The sequence below is a fragment of the Rhincodon typus genome, chromosome 11 (genome assembly GCF_021869965.1).
Source record: "Rhincodon typus isolate 14 chromosome 11, sRhiTyp1.1, whole genome shotgun sequence".
NCBI lineage: Eukaryota > Metazoa > Chordata > Chondrichthyes > Orectolobiformes > Rhincodontidae > Rhincodon > Rhincodon typus.
The window spans coordinates 58,521,146-58,538,810 of NC_063342.1; the positions used below are offsets into that span (position 1 = coordinate 58,521,146).

Genomic DNA, 17,665 nt, shown 5'->3' on the forward strand with positions numbered 1-17,665 from the left:
TCGATTTTTTTTTAGAAAACAGAACTAATGTCCCCTGTTCAGAAAGAACCAAGTCTTCAGGTTTTTTTTATGATTTTGTGCTTCCTTTAAACATTCCATTTGCTGTCCGTGCAGGATCAGTGAATTCATCCAAGATTAAGGTAGATATGCAGGCAATTATCTGCTTAAACCATTGCAGAACACAGTACAGAGGCTTTCAAGGGTGAAAACATTTTCTGTTGTTGATTGACTGCAAAGATAAATGCTAAGTACCATCAATCAGTAATGTCAACTTTTGAGTGTGATGAAAATTCAGTGTAATGTTTTGTTGATTGCAGACAGCATCATTACAAAACACATCCTTTTTCCAATAAAATAATGAAATTAATAAAGGCTGAATAATGTTCCTCAAAAGAACATGCTCTGAATATTTAGTAGCTTGCAGATTTTAACTAAACTGTACAGCGGTAACGAACTGCTGTCAGGGCCATATAAGCTCTAGAAAAAGATCAAAGAATTATCGAGTTGTCTGCCAAACAGTTTAAAAAGTACAAAAGAACATTTGCTGAAAATGATTCATCTTTCTTAACAATTTTACTTAAACTGTTCCTAAAAGAATTACATTAGAAGAGATTATTAAACAATCCATCCTTCTGTCAACTGCCATGTAATTTGCTGACAGTTTTCCTAATGCATTTTAATGGAGTTTGGAGTAGATGGAATGTATGAACTAAATTTAGGAATACTGTCTCATATCAAAATGAATTAGTAAAGGAACTATGTGCAGAATGCAGATGCAAGAAGCGAAATGTTGCTGAACAACTTCTATTGATTCAAAGTTGTACAGTTCTGAAAAATTCAATGTTCATAGTGATCATTATCAGTTTGCATGTAATCTAAAAATGGTGCACGTCTTGTCAATGTATAATTTCGTCCAACATGTAGAAAAGAAGTTCAAAGATAAAATTAAAAAAATGTGGAAGGTAGTTTTTTCATGTTTGGTGAAAGCTTCAACAATACAGTTCTGCAGCTGGAAGAACAATAAGATATCTAATAAAAAACTGCAAATATAGTAATACTCAGCAGGTCTGGCAGCACCCGTGGAGGAAGATACAAAGCAAGTGTTTCTCTCGAAATGCTGTCGGACCTGCTAAATACAACCAGCATTTTCAGTTTTATTTATTTCAGTCGCTTAATATCTGCAATATTTTGCTACTGTAAAAGCATCTATTTATTAAATAATTCCAAGGGGTTTGTATATCAAAAAGTAAAGTCCACTTATTCCTGACACCAGTTCTAAATCTGCCATCTATCATATAATCTTATTCTTTTCTTGCAATTTGGTTTCAAGTAATTTTCTGGGTTTCTCTTTTTTTTACTATTTACTCTCTTGTACAAACAATTAAAAACATAGAGCAAAATCTTAGAGAGGACTGAAAGACATTGGCTATGGTGAGAAATGTGGCTGAATTGCCTGAGATGTTCAGTGAAGCTGATCTCAATATCAGGAGAAACTCACAACATTTTTTAACTAGGTTCCAGGATCGAGATGAGACTCTCACTGAACAACAATGATTTGCCTTTTAGGGATTTCTTGCTTGTTAACAACCTTATTACCTGCAAATCTCACCTCATTAACATATAAATTCCTGTCCTAACACCCACTGCGAGCAAACTAGATGCTGAGAATTCTTGACGCGTAAGTCAGAGTGGGTACCTGGAGCCTTCAGATTGATGCTTATTCCAAAAGGACCTCCATGCTGGAAATAAGGCACCAACATCTAAGGGCACGCTCCATGGGCACTGGCCACATGCAGCCCACATTACAGGCGTTGGGATCCAGTCGCTAAGCCCTCATGCCACATCTTTGATTCAGTTCCAGGACACTTTGACACTTTGATGCTGCACCTTTGGGTAGACCAGCAATTATCATTGTAATGCTGCAGCAAGGACACTGTGGGGTCAGGGACACTTACCCAGCTCATGGACTGGACCTCACTCTGTCTACCAGGATGCGCACAGCATCCCTGCCTTGCCTTGCCTTGTTTTTTGGCTTTGCCCCTCAGCCAGAGATATCATTGCTGTGCCATTTAGACACATAGCTAGGATGCTCGTCATGTTGTCAGTGATTCTCTGAAAAGTCAAGGCATATAACTTCAGTTGGGGTATCCCGGCACAGTTATTCAAGGACAGCCTTTGAGTCCATTCCAGGGGCTTTGATGTAGTCAGCCATGCAGTCTGGGTAGTCAGAGTCAGGATCCACTGCTCATAATGGGTGTGGAGCTGAATGTCAGGCAGGCCAACACTCACCTTGACTCTTTCTATCATATTATGAGTTGTTTCCTCCTTGAATGGGAAAGATGTAAGCAGGTGGCGCAGGTATTACTGTAGTGCAGGTAGGGAATTGTCCTGAGTGTGAAGGCAGCACAGAGGGCTTGCAGGCTCTAGTGGTGTCAGGGCTGGGGGACAATGAGCGAGGGAGATGTTGCAGGTGATAGTGAGAATGGTAGAGCAGGAAGGTTGCTGGAAGGTGGCACAGTGGCAGGGTTGGAGTGTAGGTACAGGGGAGAACGTGGTGACACCTACGCTGGCAGAGCGGAGAAGGTTATTGACCTTAAGATAGAGAGGAGCAGAAGCAGGCCATTCAGCCCACTGAGTGTGCTCCACCATTTAATGAGATCATGGCTGATCTGATATCCTCAGCTCCACTCTCCTGCCTTTTACCCACAAACCCCAATTCCCTTATTGATTAAAAATCACTCTATCTCATCCTTGAATATATTTAATGCATGAGTCCCCACAGCCTTCTGTGGCAAAGAATTCCACTGATTCATTACCTTCTGAGGGAAGATATTGTCCATCTCTGTCTTAGTTGGGCAACTTTCTGAGATGATGCCTGTGGCCTGAGAATCTCACACAAGGTGAAACAACATTTTGATAACTATCCTGTCAGGTCCCCTGAGAACCTTGTATGTTTCAATAAGGGAACGTCCCATTCTTCTTCCTACATTGCTGCGTATTCCTCCTGAGAAGCACTGGCATGGCACCTGATTGGCATTGTCTAGTGTCATACCCTCTCATTTTGGTTCTGGGGCAAGAGCATGTCCCACTTGCATTCACACCATCCAGCAGGACCACCATGCCCCTGCTCACAAGGTGGAGTACTGACTTCCCTTTCTCTGCCAAGTCTGGCAGCAAATATCAGGAACTGTGAGTGCTGCAGCACTTGTCTGGGTGCACGTTGGCCTTTTAGAAATGGCTTTGGCACCAGGATGCTGGTCAATATCAGGCTAGCCTGGCAGTGTCAAGTAGTTCCAAATATGGCGAGTGGTGGATTTTTTTGGTAAAAAAATCTGGAATTTTCATATATCTCATGTAAAAGTCAACCCTAGTTCTTCACAGATAATGGATCAACATTTTTGAGTCAAGGTATTATCCTGTACGTAAATGTTACAATGAGGAATTGAATATTTTTTGTGCTATTTTGTGTTTTGATATACAATTCACACCAATGTTAGGCTATGAATTTCTTAAGTTCGTTATTGAATGAGCACGATAATTAGAATAAATACTGTGACACAAAGTCTATCACACCATCATTTCCTACATAAGAAAGGCCTATATGCATTTATTTCACTATAATTACTAAATCACTGATCGATTAGACGTGTAGCTGTTGACGATTTCTCACGGCTGCAATGATTGGTGAGACTGTATCAGAGTCAAATGTCTGATAACCTTTTTTTTATCAGAAATAAAAGCTTACAATATTAGTTTGAAAAACTAAAACAATAGTAGCTCAGAGAAAACAGCGGGAAATGGAAGAATTTGGTACGAAACTTTAAGACACATCAAATCAACCTCCCTTGTATGCAGCTCATCTAAGCCCAGTTCCCCTGTAGCACTCATAGAATTACTGTAATTCATTGTGTATTTTCTTTCTTTATTCCACTGGGCATGAATTTCAGCCCCTCAAAAGCAGTCTCCATGTAATAGTTGATCCAGATATTTATTTCCCCACGTTCTCTATGTTCCAAATCCTTCTCCACTGTAAACACTGATGCAAAATATTCATTTAGTATCTCCCCCAGTTCTACTCTTAGGTGGCTTTGCTGATCTTTAAGGACCCCATTCTCTCCCTAGTTACCCATTTGTTCTTAATGTGTTTGTAGAATCCCTTTGGATTCTCCTTAACTCCATTTGTCAAAGCTATCTCATGTCCCCTTTTTGCTCTCCTGATTTCCCTCTGAAGTATATTTCTACTGCCTTTATAGGGATTCATTTGATCTCTGCTGTCTATACCTGACATATGTTTCCTTCTTATTCTTAACCAAAACCTTAATTTCTCTCGTCGTCCACAATTCCTTACCTCTACCAGCCTTGCCTTTCACCCTATCAGGAACATACTGTCTTTGGACTCTCGTTATCTCATTTTTGAAGGCTTCCCATTTTCCAGTCATTCCTTTACTTGCAAACATCCACCCCCAATCAACTTTTGAAAGTTCTTGTTTAATACTGTCAAAATTGGCTTTCCTCCAAACTAGAACTTTAACTTTTACATCCGGTCTATCCTTTTCCATCACTGTTTTAAAACTAATAGAATTATGGTCACTGGTCCCAAAATGCTCTCCAACTGACACCTCAGTCAACTGCCCTCCTTTATTTCCTAAGAGTAGGTCATGTTTTGCACCTTCTCTAGTAGGTACATCCACATACTGCATAAGAAAATATTTTTGTACGCACTTAACAAATTCATCTCCATCCAAGCCCTTAACACAATGGCAGTCCCAGTCTATGTTTGGAAAGTTAAAATCCCCTACTAGAACCACCCTATTATTCTTACAGATAACTGAAACCTCCTTACAAATTTGTTTCTCAATTTCCCACTGACTGTTTGGGGGCGTTCTATAGTACAATTCCTTTCTTAATTCTCAGTTCTAGCCAAATAAGTTCCCTGGACGTATTCTCAGGAATATCCTCCCGAAGTACAGCCATAATGTTATTTGTAATCAAAAACACCACACTCCCTTGTCTCTTGCGCCCCCCTTTCTATCCTTCCTATAGCTTTTATACCCTGGAGCATTAGGCTGCCAGTCCTGTCCACTCCTGAGCCATGTCTCCATAATTGCTATATGTCCCAGTCCCGTGTTCCCAACCATGCCAAGAATTCATCTGCCTTACCTGTTAGGCCTCTTGCATTGAAATAAATGCAGTTTGATACACCAATCCTACGTCATTCTCTGCTTTGTTCCTGCCTGCCCTAACTGTTTGACTTCTGGGTAATCCAAAATGGAGGACAGGAAAAAGTTGTGGCTGTAACACCTGCTCCTTTTTTGAGGTATTTTCAGTGTTACAGCTGATTTCCTCGAATTTGAGGAGCAGTAATTACTGCTTTTTTAAACTGTTGCATTGCTTTGGAATTTTGTGAGTTTTGCCAGCAATTTCTGTTTTTGGTTTTGTTTCTGATTTCCAGCATCCATAGTTCTTTCAGGTTTTTTTTTGTACAGTTAGTCTGATGTTTAGTGATTGGGTAACTTTGGATAAAATTCTGAAGGATAGGATTAATCTGTGTTTGTAAAGGTTGGGATTGATCAGGGAGAATCAGCAAGGACTTATAAGAGTGAGATCCTGTCTGACTAATTTAAGTTTTTTGAAAAGGTGACTAAATATGTTGATGAAGGTAGTGCAGTTGATGTGGTTTATATGGACTTCAGTAAGGCTTTTGACAAGGTTCCACCTGGAAGGCTGATCTCGATTCCCATGGGATCCAAGGCAAGTTGGCAAATTGGATCCAAAATTGGCTTGCAAAGAGTAGGCAAAGGGTAATAGTGTAGGGGTGTTTGTGTAATTGGAAGCCAGTGACCAGTGATGGACCACAGGGATCAGTGCTGGAACCCTTGCTTATTTACATTAATGACTTGGATGTAAATATAGAAGGTTTAATTAGTAAGATGGCAGATGATACTAAACTTGGTGGTGGTATTGATACTGAGGAGGATAGGCTCAGTCCAATGGATCAGTTGGTAAATTGGGCAGATGGAGTTTAATCCCAATAAGTGCAAGGTGATGCATTTTGAAATAAGGGAAAGACATACACAATGAACGGTTGGTCCGTAGGGAATACTGAGGAACAAACAGACCCTGGTGCACGAGTCCATAAATCCCTGAAAGTGTCAGCACAGGTAGACAGAGTGGTGAAGAATGCATATGGAATGTTTGCCTTCATTACCTAGGCATGGAATATAGGAGGAAGGAAGTCTTGTTACAACTTTATCAAACATTGGCTAAGCTGTGTGTGATTCTGGTCAACACTCTATCTGAAGGATGTGATTTTACTGGAGAAGGTGCAAAGGAGATCGGCCAGGATGTTACATGCAATGAAAAGTCCCAGTTCTGAGAAGAGACTGGATAGGCTAGCTTTGTTTTCCTTGGAGCAGAGGCTCAGGGTGGATTGTGATTGAGGTATATAAAATTATGAGAGGTATATACAGAGTAGATTGTTAGAATCTTTTCCCCGTCACAAACGTGTGTAAGACCAGAGGGCATAAGCTTAGGTTGAGGAGGAAGTGATTTAGTGGAGATACGAGAAAGAATTATTTCGCTCAGAGTGTGGTAGAAATATGGGATGTGTTGCCTCAGAGAGTGGCAGAGACAGATATTCTCACAACATTTAAGAAGCATTTGAATGAGTTCTTAAAATGCCAGGGCATGGTAGGCTATGGACCAAATGCAGGTAAATGAGATTAATGTCATTTGGTGTTTGTTGATCGGGCATGGTGAGCCGAAGGGCCTGTTTCTGTGCTGTATGAGTCTATAAAGAATGGCTAAAACCAAGACAAAGTAAATACTTTTACACTTGATGCTTACAAATCATTGAATCAACTTCACTCCTGAAGGTATTTGTTATAGCTCATTACAACAATTTCAGAGCCTTATCACTTAAGAAGTAGAGTCATAATAATTTTGCGGCTACAGTGAACATATGCCTTCATAGCACTATACTTTCAAGAGCCCTCCATGCTTGCCAGCTTTTCTAAAGTGCTCAACTTATTGCAGTCATATACAAAACAGTGAAATCGTATCAACAAATGAGTGGACAATACCTTTTTACCTCAAGCCTCACCACATGGCGACGACAAGTGGACTATGACTATAGCCTTTGAATTATTCTGATTTATCCTCAATGTTTTTGAAGAAATAATTAAATTTATGTGCCTATTATTTTCTGTAATACATCATATTAGCCATCATAATCTATTGATTTTATAAAAGAATGCTTTGTAAAGATTATGTGTAGCTAAATTGTAAAATTGCTAGAAGGGACTCCCAATTTTTTTTCTTAAAATATACCAGTGTGAGTAGAGGAAGTGATCTACTTCATGTGATTTTGTCACTCAATCCGATGAAATTTCAATTCTGAATTTAATCTATCAGATTCTTTGCTGATTTAGCATCCTATTTAATCTTTCTTACTTTAAAGACTATAATTTAGCTGAAAGTTCCATAATTTAAAATCCTACACTAGTTGAAAATTAGACGAACAGTTGAGAATCATAGGATGGTGTTTCTTTTTTAATTTGAACTGTTAAGGAATGTACATGCTCCTTACCATTTTCTTCTTGCTTTTCTTCCGCAATTTCTTGTTTCTGAGCCAATTCAGCCTGAACTCCAGGGACGCAGATTGTGGAGTTTTGACAGGAATGACTGAAACCACCATCTCGAGGTAGAGTGAAACTGCGTGGTTTACCCCCACCACCACTTATTCCAGGCCATCGTTCACCCTCTGCTAATGGGAAGGGTCCATAGTGATCCTGGATCTGGCACCTTTGAGCTGGCAAAGTTGACTGCCTCCGATGTTCTGGTGTTGGTAAGCCTGCTTCACAAAACACAGAATCCTCAAGAGGAAGAGTCTGGAGATAGTGCAGCCCTGAGCTGGTCAGTGGAGTTTCTATTAGATCTTGCCATGAACGCCGTTCCCAAGCCCCTGGTTTACGAACGGGTGACTCAGTACCTCCTGCAGGTTCTGGTCGGAATTCTTCATGGGATGAATGAGAATGAGAGGTTTCCGTAGATGACAGTCTGTTATGCTTAGGTTCAAGGTATGGACTAGCACAGTTCACCTTAAAATAATGATATAATGGTCAATATGAAATATAAACATTGATGGTGCTTTGCACACGATTAAAATGTTCAGGATAAGGACACATTGCTCAATTCTCGATAACAGCTTTCATTTTTCAGATTAATGTTAATAACCTAGCAATTTTTTGACCGTGCTATTCTTTGATTCATCACCACTTGTAATATTTGATCTTGGAACATCTTTTCAGATAAAAAGAAGATGACATAGTTGATCCCTTCTGGAAAATGGACAATTGCAAAGCATAAATCAGAATTTGAACATAAAGAAATAAATATGAAATATGTGAAATACAATTTATATACACTGGGTCCAATTTTTAGGTCAAAGCATAAAAATATAGATAAAATTTTCCTAAAAATAGAAGGAAAAAATTTTCAGAATGAGCTAATGTTCATGACTTCAAGAGTAATCAGGATGGGTAATAAATGCGGACCTAGCCAGCAACATCCCATGCCTGGGTAGGATTAAATATAAATGAAAGCATTTCCATGTCTTAAAAAAATGAATCTTTATTGCTGTTGAAGATTATTATTACATCACTAAAGTTATCCCTTAAGTTTGAGTACACCAATTACTGAATCAATGATTATAACCTTATTGGTTTTTCTCAGTGTCAAGCTGTTCAGAGTGAAAATTTACAAATTTAGTTGTTGTAAGGGAGGGACAATTTCTCTTTAGGATCTTTTGGCTTAATGAACAATATGATATACAATACCCATGGATTTACTAATTTTTGTAAGTGATTTTGAAATAAGCATTTTGACCACAATATTCCTAAAATGTTTGCTGCATTTATTCATAACAGCTTGATTAACTTGAATTGCCAAAATGTGGACAGCCCACTTGAATCCACTTGCTAACTGTGTATATTTCTTCTAATACAGGATGTGGAAGTTGCTGGCAAGACCAGTTGAAGAGCAATTGCACATCCCTAATTGCTCTTCAACTGATTGGATCTCTAGGCCAGTGCAGAGAGCAGTTAAGAGTCAACCACATTTCTGTGTGGTCTGGGGTCATATGAAGCTTAGGCCAAGTATGTTAGGCAGGATTCCTTAAAGGAGATTAATAAATCAATTTTTTAAAGACAATCAACAACAATTACATAGTTGATTTTATTCATTCCAGATTTTTATTGAATTCAAATATCACCATCTGCCTTGGTGAGATTTGAACACGTGCCCCCGAATATTCGCATGGGCTCTGGATTACAGTCCAGTGACATTAACATTAAGTCACTGATGTCCACTAATGAAAGCCAAAATTACTTTTTGTGGTTCTGCCGAATGTGAGCATGCAATTAAATAGGAAATTAACATGGTTTCCAAGTATTTTCTATTCTTTGTGACATCATCCAGTTTCTTTGATATCTCTGCTGTGAGTAATGGAGATTTGTAACTGACTGATAGTACCAACCAAGAGTTTGCTGAAGCAACTGATGTTCCAGACATAACAAAGATGCAAATGTAAACTCACTGAAGGTGCTCGGGGGTAGGTATCATAAGGAGGTGGTGGACTCTCTTGCTTGGGGGTTGATGGGGTATCTGCATCCTCTTGATCACTTTCACTCCAATAATCTATCACGATAAAATATTAGTGAGTAAAACACAGTGACATTTAGAATTTACCACACATCTAATATGGTTTCTTGTATTGTTTATGATACCACAGCTCAAATGTTTTACACATACATTTCAAAAGAAAGTTGTTCAATCTAGTATGAAACCAATGGGCTGAATGTTCCAAAGAGTAGCAATTGCTGTCAGATGACTACTCCACACCAAATGACGGAGCCTCATGATCCTGGCCAGCACATCTGAATGCTGTCTCTTCAGAAATGCACAGAAATCTTCCATCAGAGTCATACAGCATGGAAACAAACTCTTCAGTCTAACTTGTCCATGGCATCTTCTAATCTTGCCGAATTGATGGGTGGGGAGGCAGATCAGTCACCACAACCCTTTTATGCTGCTGGATTCTGATGCGCCTTCATTCAAAAGCTTTGAAAAATTTTAATGAATGACTGCAGTACGTGGGCAGCATGGCCGAGTAGGCAGGGTGTCAGTTGGATATGGTGGGAGAGAAGATAGGGTGGAAAGTTAGTGGGGTACTGGATTATGTGGTCGAGTCAGGGAGGAGGGGGTTGAGGAGGTTCATATCGTCAGGAAGGGTCAGAGGGTTTAGGGGGAAGCCAGGGGGCAGGGATGGTTGGAGGGTGGATAGCGAATGGTAATCATAGGGTTTGAGGGAGGAGAGGAGTCAGAGGATCAGGAGTTTGGAGGAGTGGGGAATCAGTGGGGAGCAGGTTTTAGTTGTATAGCTATCCAGTAGACGTAGTTTTAATCTGTCTTAATATTTCTTGGATAACTGAATAGGTCATTGAGTCAGATTAGGTTATTCATGATGCTTTCAGTCAAACTGACTGGTGTCATTTATAGGCTTAAATGTTCTTGCTTGTGTTCACAGAAGAGTAAAATGGCCTTTTCCTTATTAGTTTTGTTTTTACTTGCTTTTCAATGGCAGATGCTCATTCACATATTACAGACACACTTTTTTTTTTACTCCTTACCACTCACTTTGTCCCTGCACCACGCTTTGTCTTTTAATCTTTCCTGGCTTGCTCCCTGTCACAGATCTTCCCTTTTGGTCTCTTTCTCACCTAAACCCCTTGCACCTTTTTCATATCTACGACATATCTGGACTTTTATCAGTTCTGCATAAAGATCGCTTATCTGAAATGTAAACTGGGTTTGACTTTCCACAAATATTGCTATAAGCTTCCTGGGGCAGAATCCTCTGCTGCTGACGGTGATAGCTTTGAGAGTGAGTGGGTGTTTGGAAGGTCATTTGTTTAGGTGGGGTGGTGGCAGACCTCAACACCACCACTTTTTCCCACCTTCAGCAAAATTATGTCCTGAGCGGGGAAGGTCCATGGTCAACCTTCCTGACCTGCCACCAATTGAAGCCCTTAAGTGGTCACTTAAGGATCTCATCGTACCACTGCTGGCATTAACTCAGCTGCAGATAGGCTTTACCATGTGCTGTATGTGGCAGCTGAAACTGTGTGGCTCGATGTAGTGATATCAGCGTATTGAGTCTGGTACTCCTCAACGTACTCATGTCCAATGCAAGTCCAATTAAGTCATGAATTTACTTACTTCACCATTTTGCTTAGATGTAACACATAAGATTTTTAGGAATTCTCTGAGCCACTGACGACCATCACAATTCCAACCTCCCTTTTTAGTCCAAACCTCTTAAATTTGTTTTGGCCTCCAAAATTTATGCCCATGACTCCCACGACACCCTTTTGAATCCATGTTTCTGCTCCTCCCAAAACCCATAAAATGGCCTCAAAACTGAAGGCACGGACAGCAATTTTGATATTTATCTTTATCTTCAGTCTTTATCACACTCCACATGCTGTTGAAGAATTCCAAAAGCATTCTGCTTGTCCTAGTGTTTGAAGACTTAGAGGGGAATTTTCAGCCCCCAAAAATGGGGCAGGGTATAGATGGAGCGTGAAAAATTTCAAAACGTCAACGTTCACCCTGACCCATTTATTTCTGGGCTGAACAGAGATGGGTAACCAACTCTTGAGCAATGCTTGACCCACAGGAAGCCAAACCTGTCAATGAGGCTGACCTTTGGATTGGCATTCGGTGAAAACAAGGTTTCACACTATGACTACCCTGATTATCAAACCTGCCCCTGTTAAAATCACGCCCGTAACTTCAGATTAACAAGACTGACAAAAGAGAACCATATAGAAGGTGAATTACATATGTCAAAGTTATACGACTTTGAAATTCTCATCGGGTTCGAATGTTATGTCAGTGTCAATATCTTTAGGCAAATAGAGATCAAAAAATGATTCTTCTTCCATCACCATTTTCCCTGGTCATCTTCCAACAGTATTTTTGTACAGAATATCTTTATGCCAACCCAAAGAACAATAGTGGCATGCAAAAAAAATCCAAATTTTCTCATAAAGACATTAGAATATGCGGATGCAGCATCTAAATGGCTAAATTGACTCCTATCTGTCATTGCTGATTTGAGTAAACTAAATTATGGCACCAGATTTCAACATAATTGAAGCTTTGAATATATTGTAACTTATTTTATATGTATTAAAGTTTACATTTACACAAATGCAGAAAATCAATTGTTCTTCAGAAGTCTAGTGCTCTATGCAGTTTTCATGAACTTTTTCTAAAAATGTATACACTCATTTTGGAAATATTAGCGTTTGTTTCAGAACAAGCTTTTGAGGCAAACCTTAGTTTTCAGTTATTTTAACATTTCTCAGAAGTCATGTGCTGCATCATTCTCATAGTTACCTTCCTCTCCCGTCAAATTTTCATTATTCAAAGTTAGAATTCACCTTTTTTAATGCAAAAGATTAGACATTCAACTCACACTGGAATGTAATGCCATAATGCTTGAGTAAAGACATAAAAGGCTAAGTTTAACCTAAACCATCTGACAAAGAAAACCAAAAAGGGAAATCTGAAACCCTTTTATTAACCTGCCCAATTTTATTTTCAGAAGTTAAAAATTAAGACTGAACAGAGTGCAAAACAAATGAGCAATCCGATTCTCCCAGTATTCTTGGACCAATAATCTGCATATATGTAGCACCTTTAATTTAGCAAAGCATCCCAAGGTGCTTCATACTTGTGTTATCAAAAAAAATTTTGCATTGAGACACATGAAGAGATATTAGGATAGATGACCAACAGCTTAGATTCAATGAAGTTGGTTTGAAGAAGGGTCCCAAAGGAGGAAAAAGAGGGAGAGAGATGCAGGGAAGGAATTCCTTAGGACCTTAACCGCTGAAGGCATAACCAACAAAGGCAGAGCACTTAAAATTGGGGATAAGCAAGGTACCAGCAATACAGGAGTCCTGAGATCTCAGAGGGACTGGGGCTGTAGAAGGTTGCAAAGATAGAGAATAGTGAGGCTATGGAGGAATTTGTAAACAAGGATGAGAATTTTAAAACTGAGATGCTGCATTAGCACAGGAGTGATAGGTGAACGTTAGATTTCATGCATGACATTGTAGTGGTAATATTAATTGATGTTGGAAGGTTCATTGCAATTTAGTATAAAGTTACTTTGCATGGTGACATCAGTACCTTGATCTTGTTTGAGTCGCTGCTCTTTTTCTGCATATCCCACTGTTGCTAAGCCCAGCCTGCTCAGCCACCTGTCAATGTGAAAAGGTAAAAGTCTCGTGATTACTTGTTCCTTTGAAAATCTCAGAATATTTCTTCATCTTGAGTACTCTGCCTGAAGGCATCTCTGGCCCACAACACCAAGGCTTTCACCATGGGTAAGGCAAGAAGGCAGAATCCATCCCAATCAGATAGGAGATTCAACCCAGTGCTGTAGGCATCATTCTGATCCGCGTTAGCCATTTAGTCCTCTGCAAAAGAATCTGACTGACTGAAGCAACTTACACTATTACATGCATGATACAGGTGGATAATGATGCTGGAGGATCCAGATTTAGTTTCACCACATTTTACCACTTGCCACTGGCATGCATTAGAAGGATTTGCAGGTTGATATTCAATCCATTTGATCACATTGCGAATGAAGCTTCCTAGACCATCAAGCCCAAAAGTGGGAATTGAACCCAGACTCCTGGCTCAGACGCAGGGATGTTACCCACTACATTACAAGACATCCTTTGAGAACAATGATGAAACAAATGGTGTTTTGGCTGCTCTGCACTTTGGAGTCGAGGTTTTGACTTGCAAGATGAAAAAAGGAGCTGCACTGCCAGTTGAAGTGAGTGATCTTTCATTTCTTTAAAAAAAACTGCTCCCATCAAGTTCACAGCTTTAGATGCTTTTACCAGCCAACTGCTTGGTCTACGTGCATATAGTTTAATTATCTAGACAAGTCAGACATTGGCCATTTTATACCTACAGGCCTATCACTGAAAATGGAACAGACACTTTGTCCAAGCTGCAACATTCAGGTTTCACATTCTTCGCTGCATTGATATTACAAAGTTGGTCACCATTCAACTAATTTTGATAAAGCCCAATATTTGAGGTGGTTTGGAATCATCAAATTTATTTCACATGGCAGGTTCTAGGGTCCCTAGCTATCTTAGCAGCAATGAGTGTGAAATTGTTCAGATGCAGGACTAAACTGATTCCTGAACTCATCTTTGCTCTTCTCTATTGCAATCTTTAACTGGAGCTGATGTGTGGATGAGGATATGTACTTATCATATGTACTTACAATCGCTGACTGATTACTCTCATTACAACAGAATAGATTTAATATATATTTTAATTAAAGTTTCTATGAACAAGTAACATTTTTCTCTATTGTTGTTACTTACGTGTAATATTTTTAACAACTGAGCAATGCACTTACTATGTACTTCACCAGTGTCAGCACGGTTTCATTAAGGGCAAATCATGCTTGGCAAACTTGCTACAGTTCTTTGAAGATGTAACCAGCAAGGTAGATAATGGGGATCCAATGGATGCAGTATATCTAGGCTTCCAGAAGCATTTGACAAGATGCCACATAAAAGACCAATTCAGAAAGTTAGATCACAGGAGGTAAGGGTAGAGTATCAGCTTCGGTAGAGGATCGGCTGGCTGATAGGAAGCAGAGGGCTGGGATAAACGCATCCTTCTCTAGATGGCGAACTGTAACTAGTGGGGAGCCGCAGGATTCAGTTCTCACACCTCAACTATTTACAATTTATATAAATGATCTGCAAGCAGGGACAGAGTATAACATAGCAAAGTTAGCAGATGATACTAAAACAGTATGAGGTAGTGATGAGGAGATAAAGAGTTTACAGATTGATATTGATAGGCGAGGAGAATGGGCCAGAATCTGGCAGATGGAGTTTAATGTGGGTAAATGCAAGATTATCCATTTTGGTTGGAAACATAAAAGGGGAAATTATTATTAAAATAGGAAGCAGTTCAAGATGTGTCAGTGCAGAGGGATCTGGGTGTCTTTGAACATGGATTGCAGACAGTGGGTTTGCAGGTGCATCATATAATAAGAAGGGCAAATGGAATCCTGGCATTTATTGCAAGAGGATTGGATTATAAAAATAAAGAAGTGTTGTTACAATTATATAAGGCATCGGTGAGACCACACCTGGAATATTGTGTCCAGTTTCGGTCTCCTTACTTGAAGAAAGATGTGGTGGCACTGGAGCAGTTCAGAGGAAATTCACCAGGGATTCTAGGGATGAATGGGCTGTCGTACGAGGAGCAGTTGAACAGCTTGAGCTTGAACTCGCTGGAGTTCAGAAGTATGAGGGGGAATCCGACTGAGGTACATAAAATGCCAAAGGGGATTGATCAGGTGGACGTTGAACAGATGCTCCCCCTTGTGGGACAGTCTTGAACAAGAGGGCACAGATAAAGATTGAGAAGAACTAGATTCAAAACTGCGATGAGGAGAAACTACTTTTCTTAGAGGGTCGAGAATCTGTGAGGCAGGATCAATCGAAAGATCCAAGAAAGAAATAGATAGTTTCTGATGAAAAGCGGGATAAAGGGCAATGCGGAACAGGCAGCAAAGTGGAACTGAGACCAGGATAAGATCAGCCATAATCATACTAAATGGCAGAGCGGATTGGAAGTGCTGAGTTGCCTACTCCTGCTCCTAATTCCGATGCTCCACTGAAATTTCTGAGACGACAATAAAGTGAAATTGATATGAAAGTGAAGGTCTCGTTTCAAGACACTATTTTATTTCGAGAGACTTGCTTGATGACTCGAGGAAATAATGAGTGATTCGCTTGGAAATATGCTCAATGGGCTCAGTTATTCAGTCACCCAATGGCAGAAAGAAATGGTGACATCTCTATTGTTTAATGTTGCGACCAGAATATTGTCAGAGAAGACCATGTTGCCTCAGTGTTTGTCACGCGCTACTACTGATGTCTATATTTCACCTGATGAGGTAGATGAATGTATGGAAAGGAGAAAAGCAATACTAACGTTACAACAAGCTGCAGTTTACTGCTGGACATGTCATTCATTATTACAGAGCTGTCATACCATACTAACCCAACAATTATTTTAAAATAGATGATTGATGGTGGCAATGTTAATTGTTGGAAAGTTTAATAGGGCAATTTTACTCAACACAGGAGGCCAGAATTAGGTTAGATGTGAAAAAATTAAAAATCTCAAACCCAGCTCCACTGCACTTCCAAATTGAGTAAAGGCAATGGGGGCAGAGTGGGCAGAGTGGGTTAGCCTTTGAAATACTGAGACTGCCTTCCTTAGAGTTAACCTTTCTTTTTTGCTTTTACACTGGCCATCTGGGCTTCCCTGGCTTTGGCAAACGTGGCAGCTGCAGCTAGGCAAAGGACAGTTTTGTGGGAAAGCTCATCGCTTTGCCGACACTTGTAGATCAAGAGAAACAGGAGTTCTTTGCCTTTGATTCCCAAAATTTACCTTGTTCTGCCAGCGGACCACTGTTGCTGCCTCCAATCAGGATCTGAAAGATTCACTGCATACCTCCAACACCAAAATGAATGCCTCACCTGTGACTGGTGCTTCTAGGGAAGGGGGAGTGACTTGCCTTTTCCGGGTTGGGAATTAGGTTTTCCCTCTGTGTTTCCATAGATGTAGCAAAAGGCTCCCTATCTGCTTCTGTGCCTATATCGCCCTCTGGAGTACTCCCCATCCAAGAGAGCTGTGCTTGTCATTTAGACTGGCATCCAGGTTAGCATCTCATTTCTTTAAAAACAAAGTTGCCAAGTTAGGATTTAAAATGCCATAGCCTGTGGGGATTTGAGAATTGCCAGGATTCTTGATGAGAACTCTCCATCCCTGATCATCCCTACTTTGAAGCTGTAGGTGCACAGGACCACTCAATATCGCAGTGTGTTCAGATGTGTTCAGATAGAGAAATACATAGGGGTTCTGTTATGAAACTAACTCATTCATGAAATAAGGATAATTACCTGGCTTCAATGGACAAGGGCATTTTTTTATAAGCAGTATTTCCTTTAATTCATATAATGAACTGCAATTGCAAATCAAACATAAACGGTTTGTCAAGGGACTACAGCACTTAAGATTCAGGCTTTTGACTACATTGAGAAATAAAATCCCTAAACCTGACAGGTGATTTTTAAAGAGAGGAAAGAGCACTCATTTAGAAAAAAAAACTTCATTCCCCAAATTCATTTGCCACTCTACGGGTTTAGTGCATAGAGAAGGAACTGCAGTATATGCCGGCCTCCTTCAAAATCTTACTCAATTATCCTCATCGATCTCACAGAGCATGACTCATAGGAAACGTTCTCTCGGGTTTGCATGAAACCTATAACAAAATCCTGGAGAAATGATGCGAAGAGATATATACCTCATTTCTCTGGGTGTTTGCTGATCTTACTCTAACGTTGCAGTGAGAGACTGAGGCAATCCTCAGGTGACCTAGTTCAGTTTAATTGATGTGGTAATGCTTATTAGGACTTAATAATACATTCACATGCCAGCTAATATGAAATCCCAATGCTAATACCAGCATAAACTC

The 17,665-nt window shown here is 39.9% G+C and overlaps 1 protein-coding gene across 1 annotated transcript in view; it reads right to left on the reverse strand.

The window, feature by feature from the left end:
* Positions 1-7,511: 7,511 nt before the first annotated feature.
* Positions 7,512-17,665, reverse strand: part of cnksr2a (connector enhancer of kinase suppressor of Ras 2a) — a 410,446-nt gene continuing 400,292 nt past the window's right edge. The window contains 3 exon segments of the mRNA XM_048602521.1: positions 7,512-8,099; positions 9,596-9,696; positions 13,261-13,331. Coding sequence (XP_048458478.1) covers positions 7,512-8,099; positions 9,596-9,696; positions 13,261-13,331 — 760 coding nt within the window.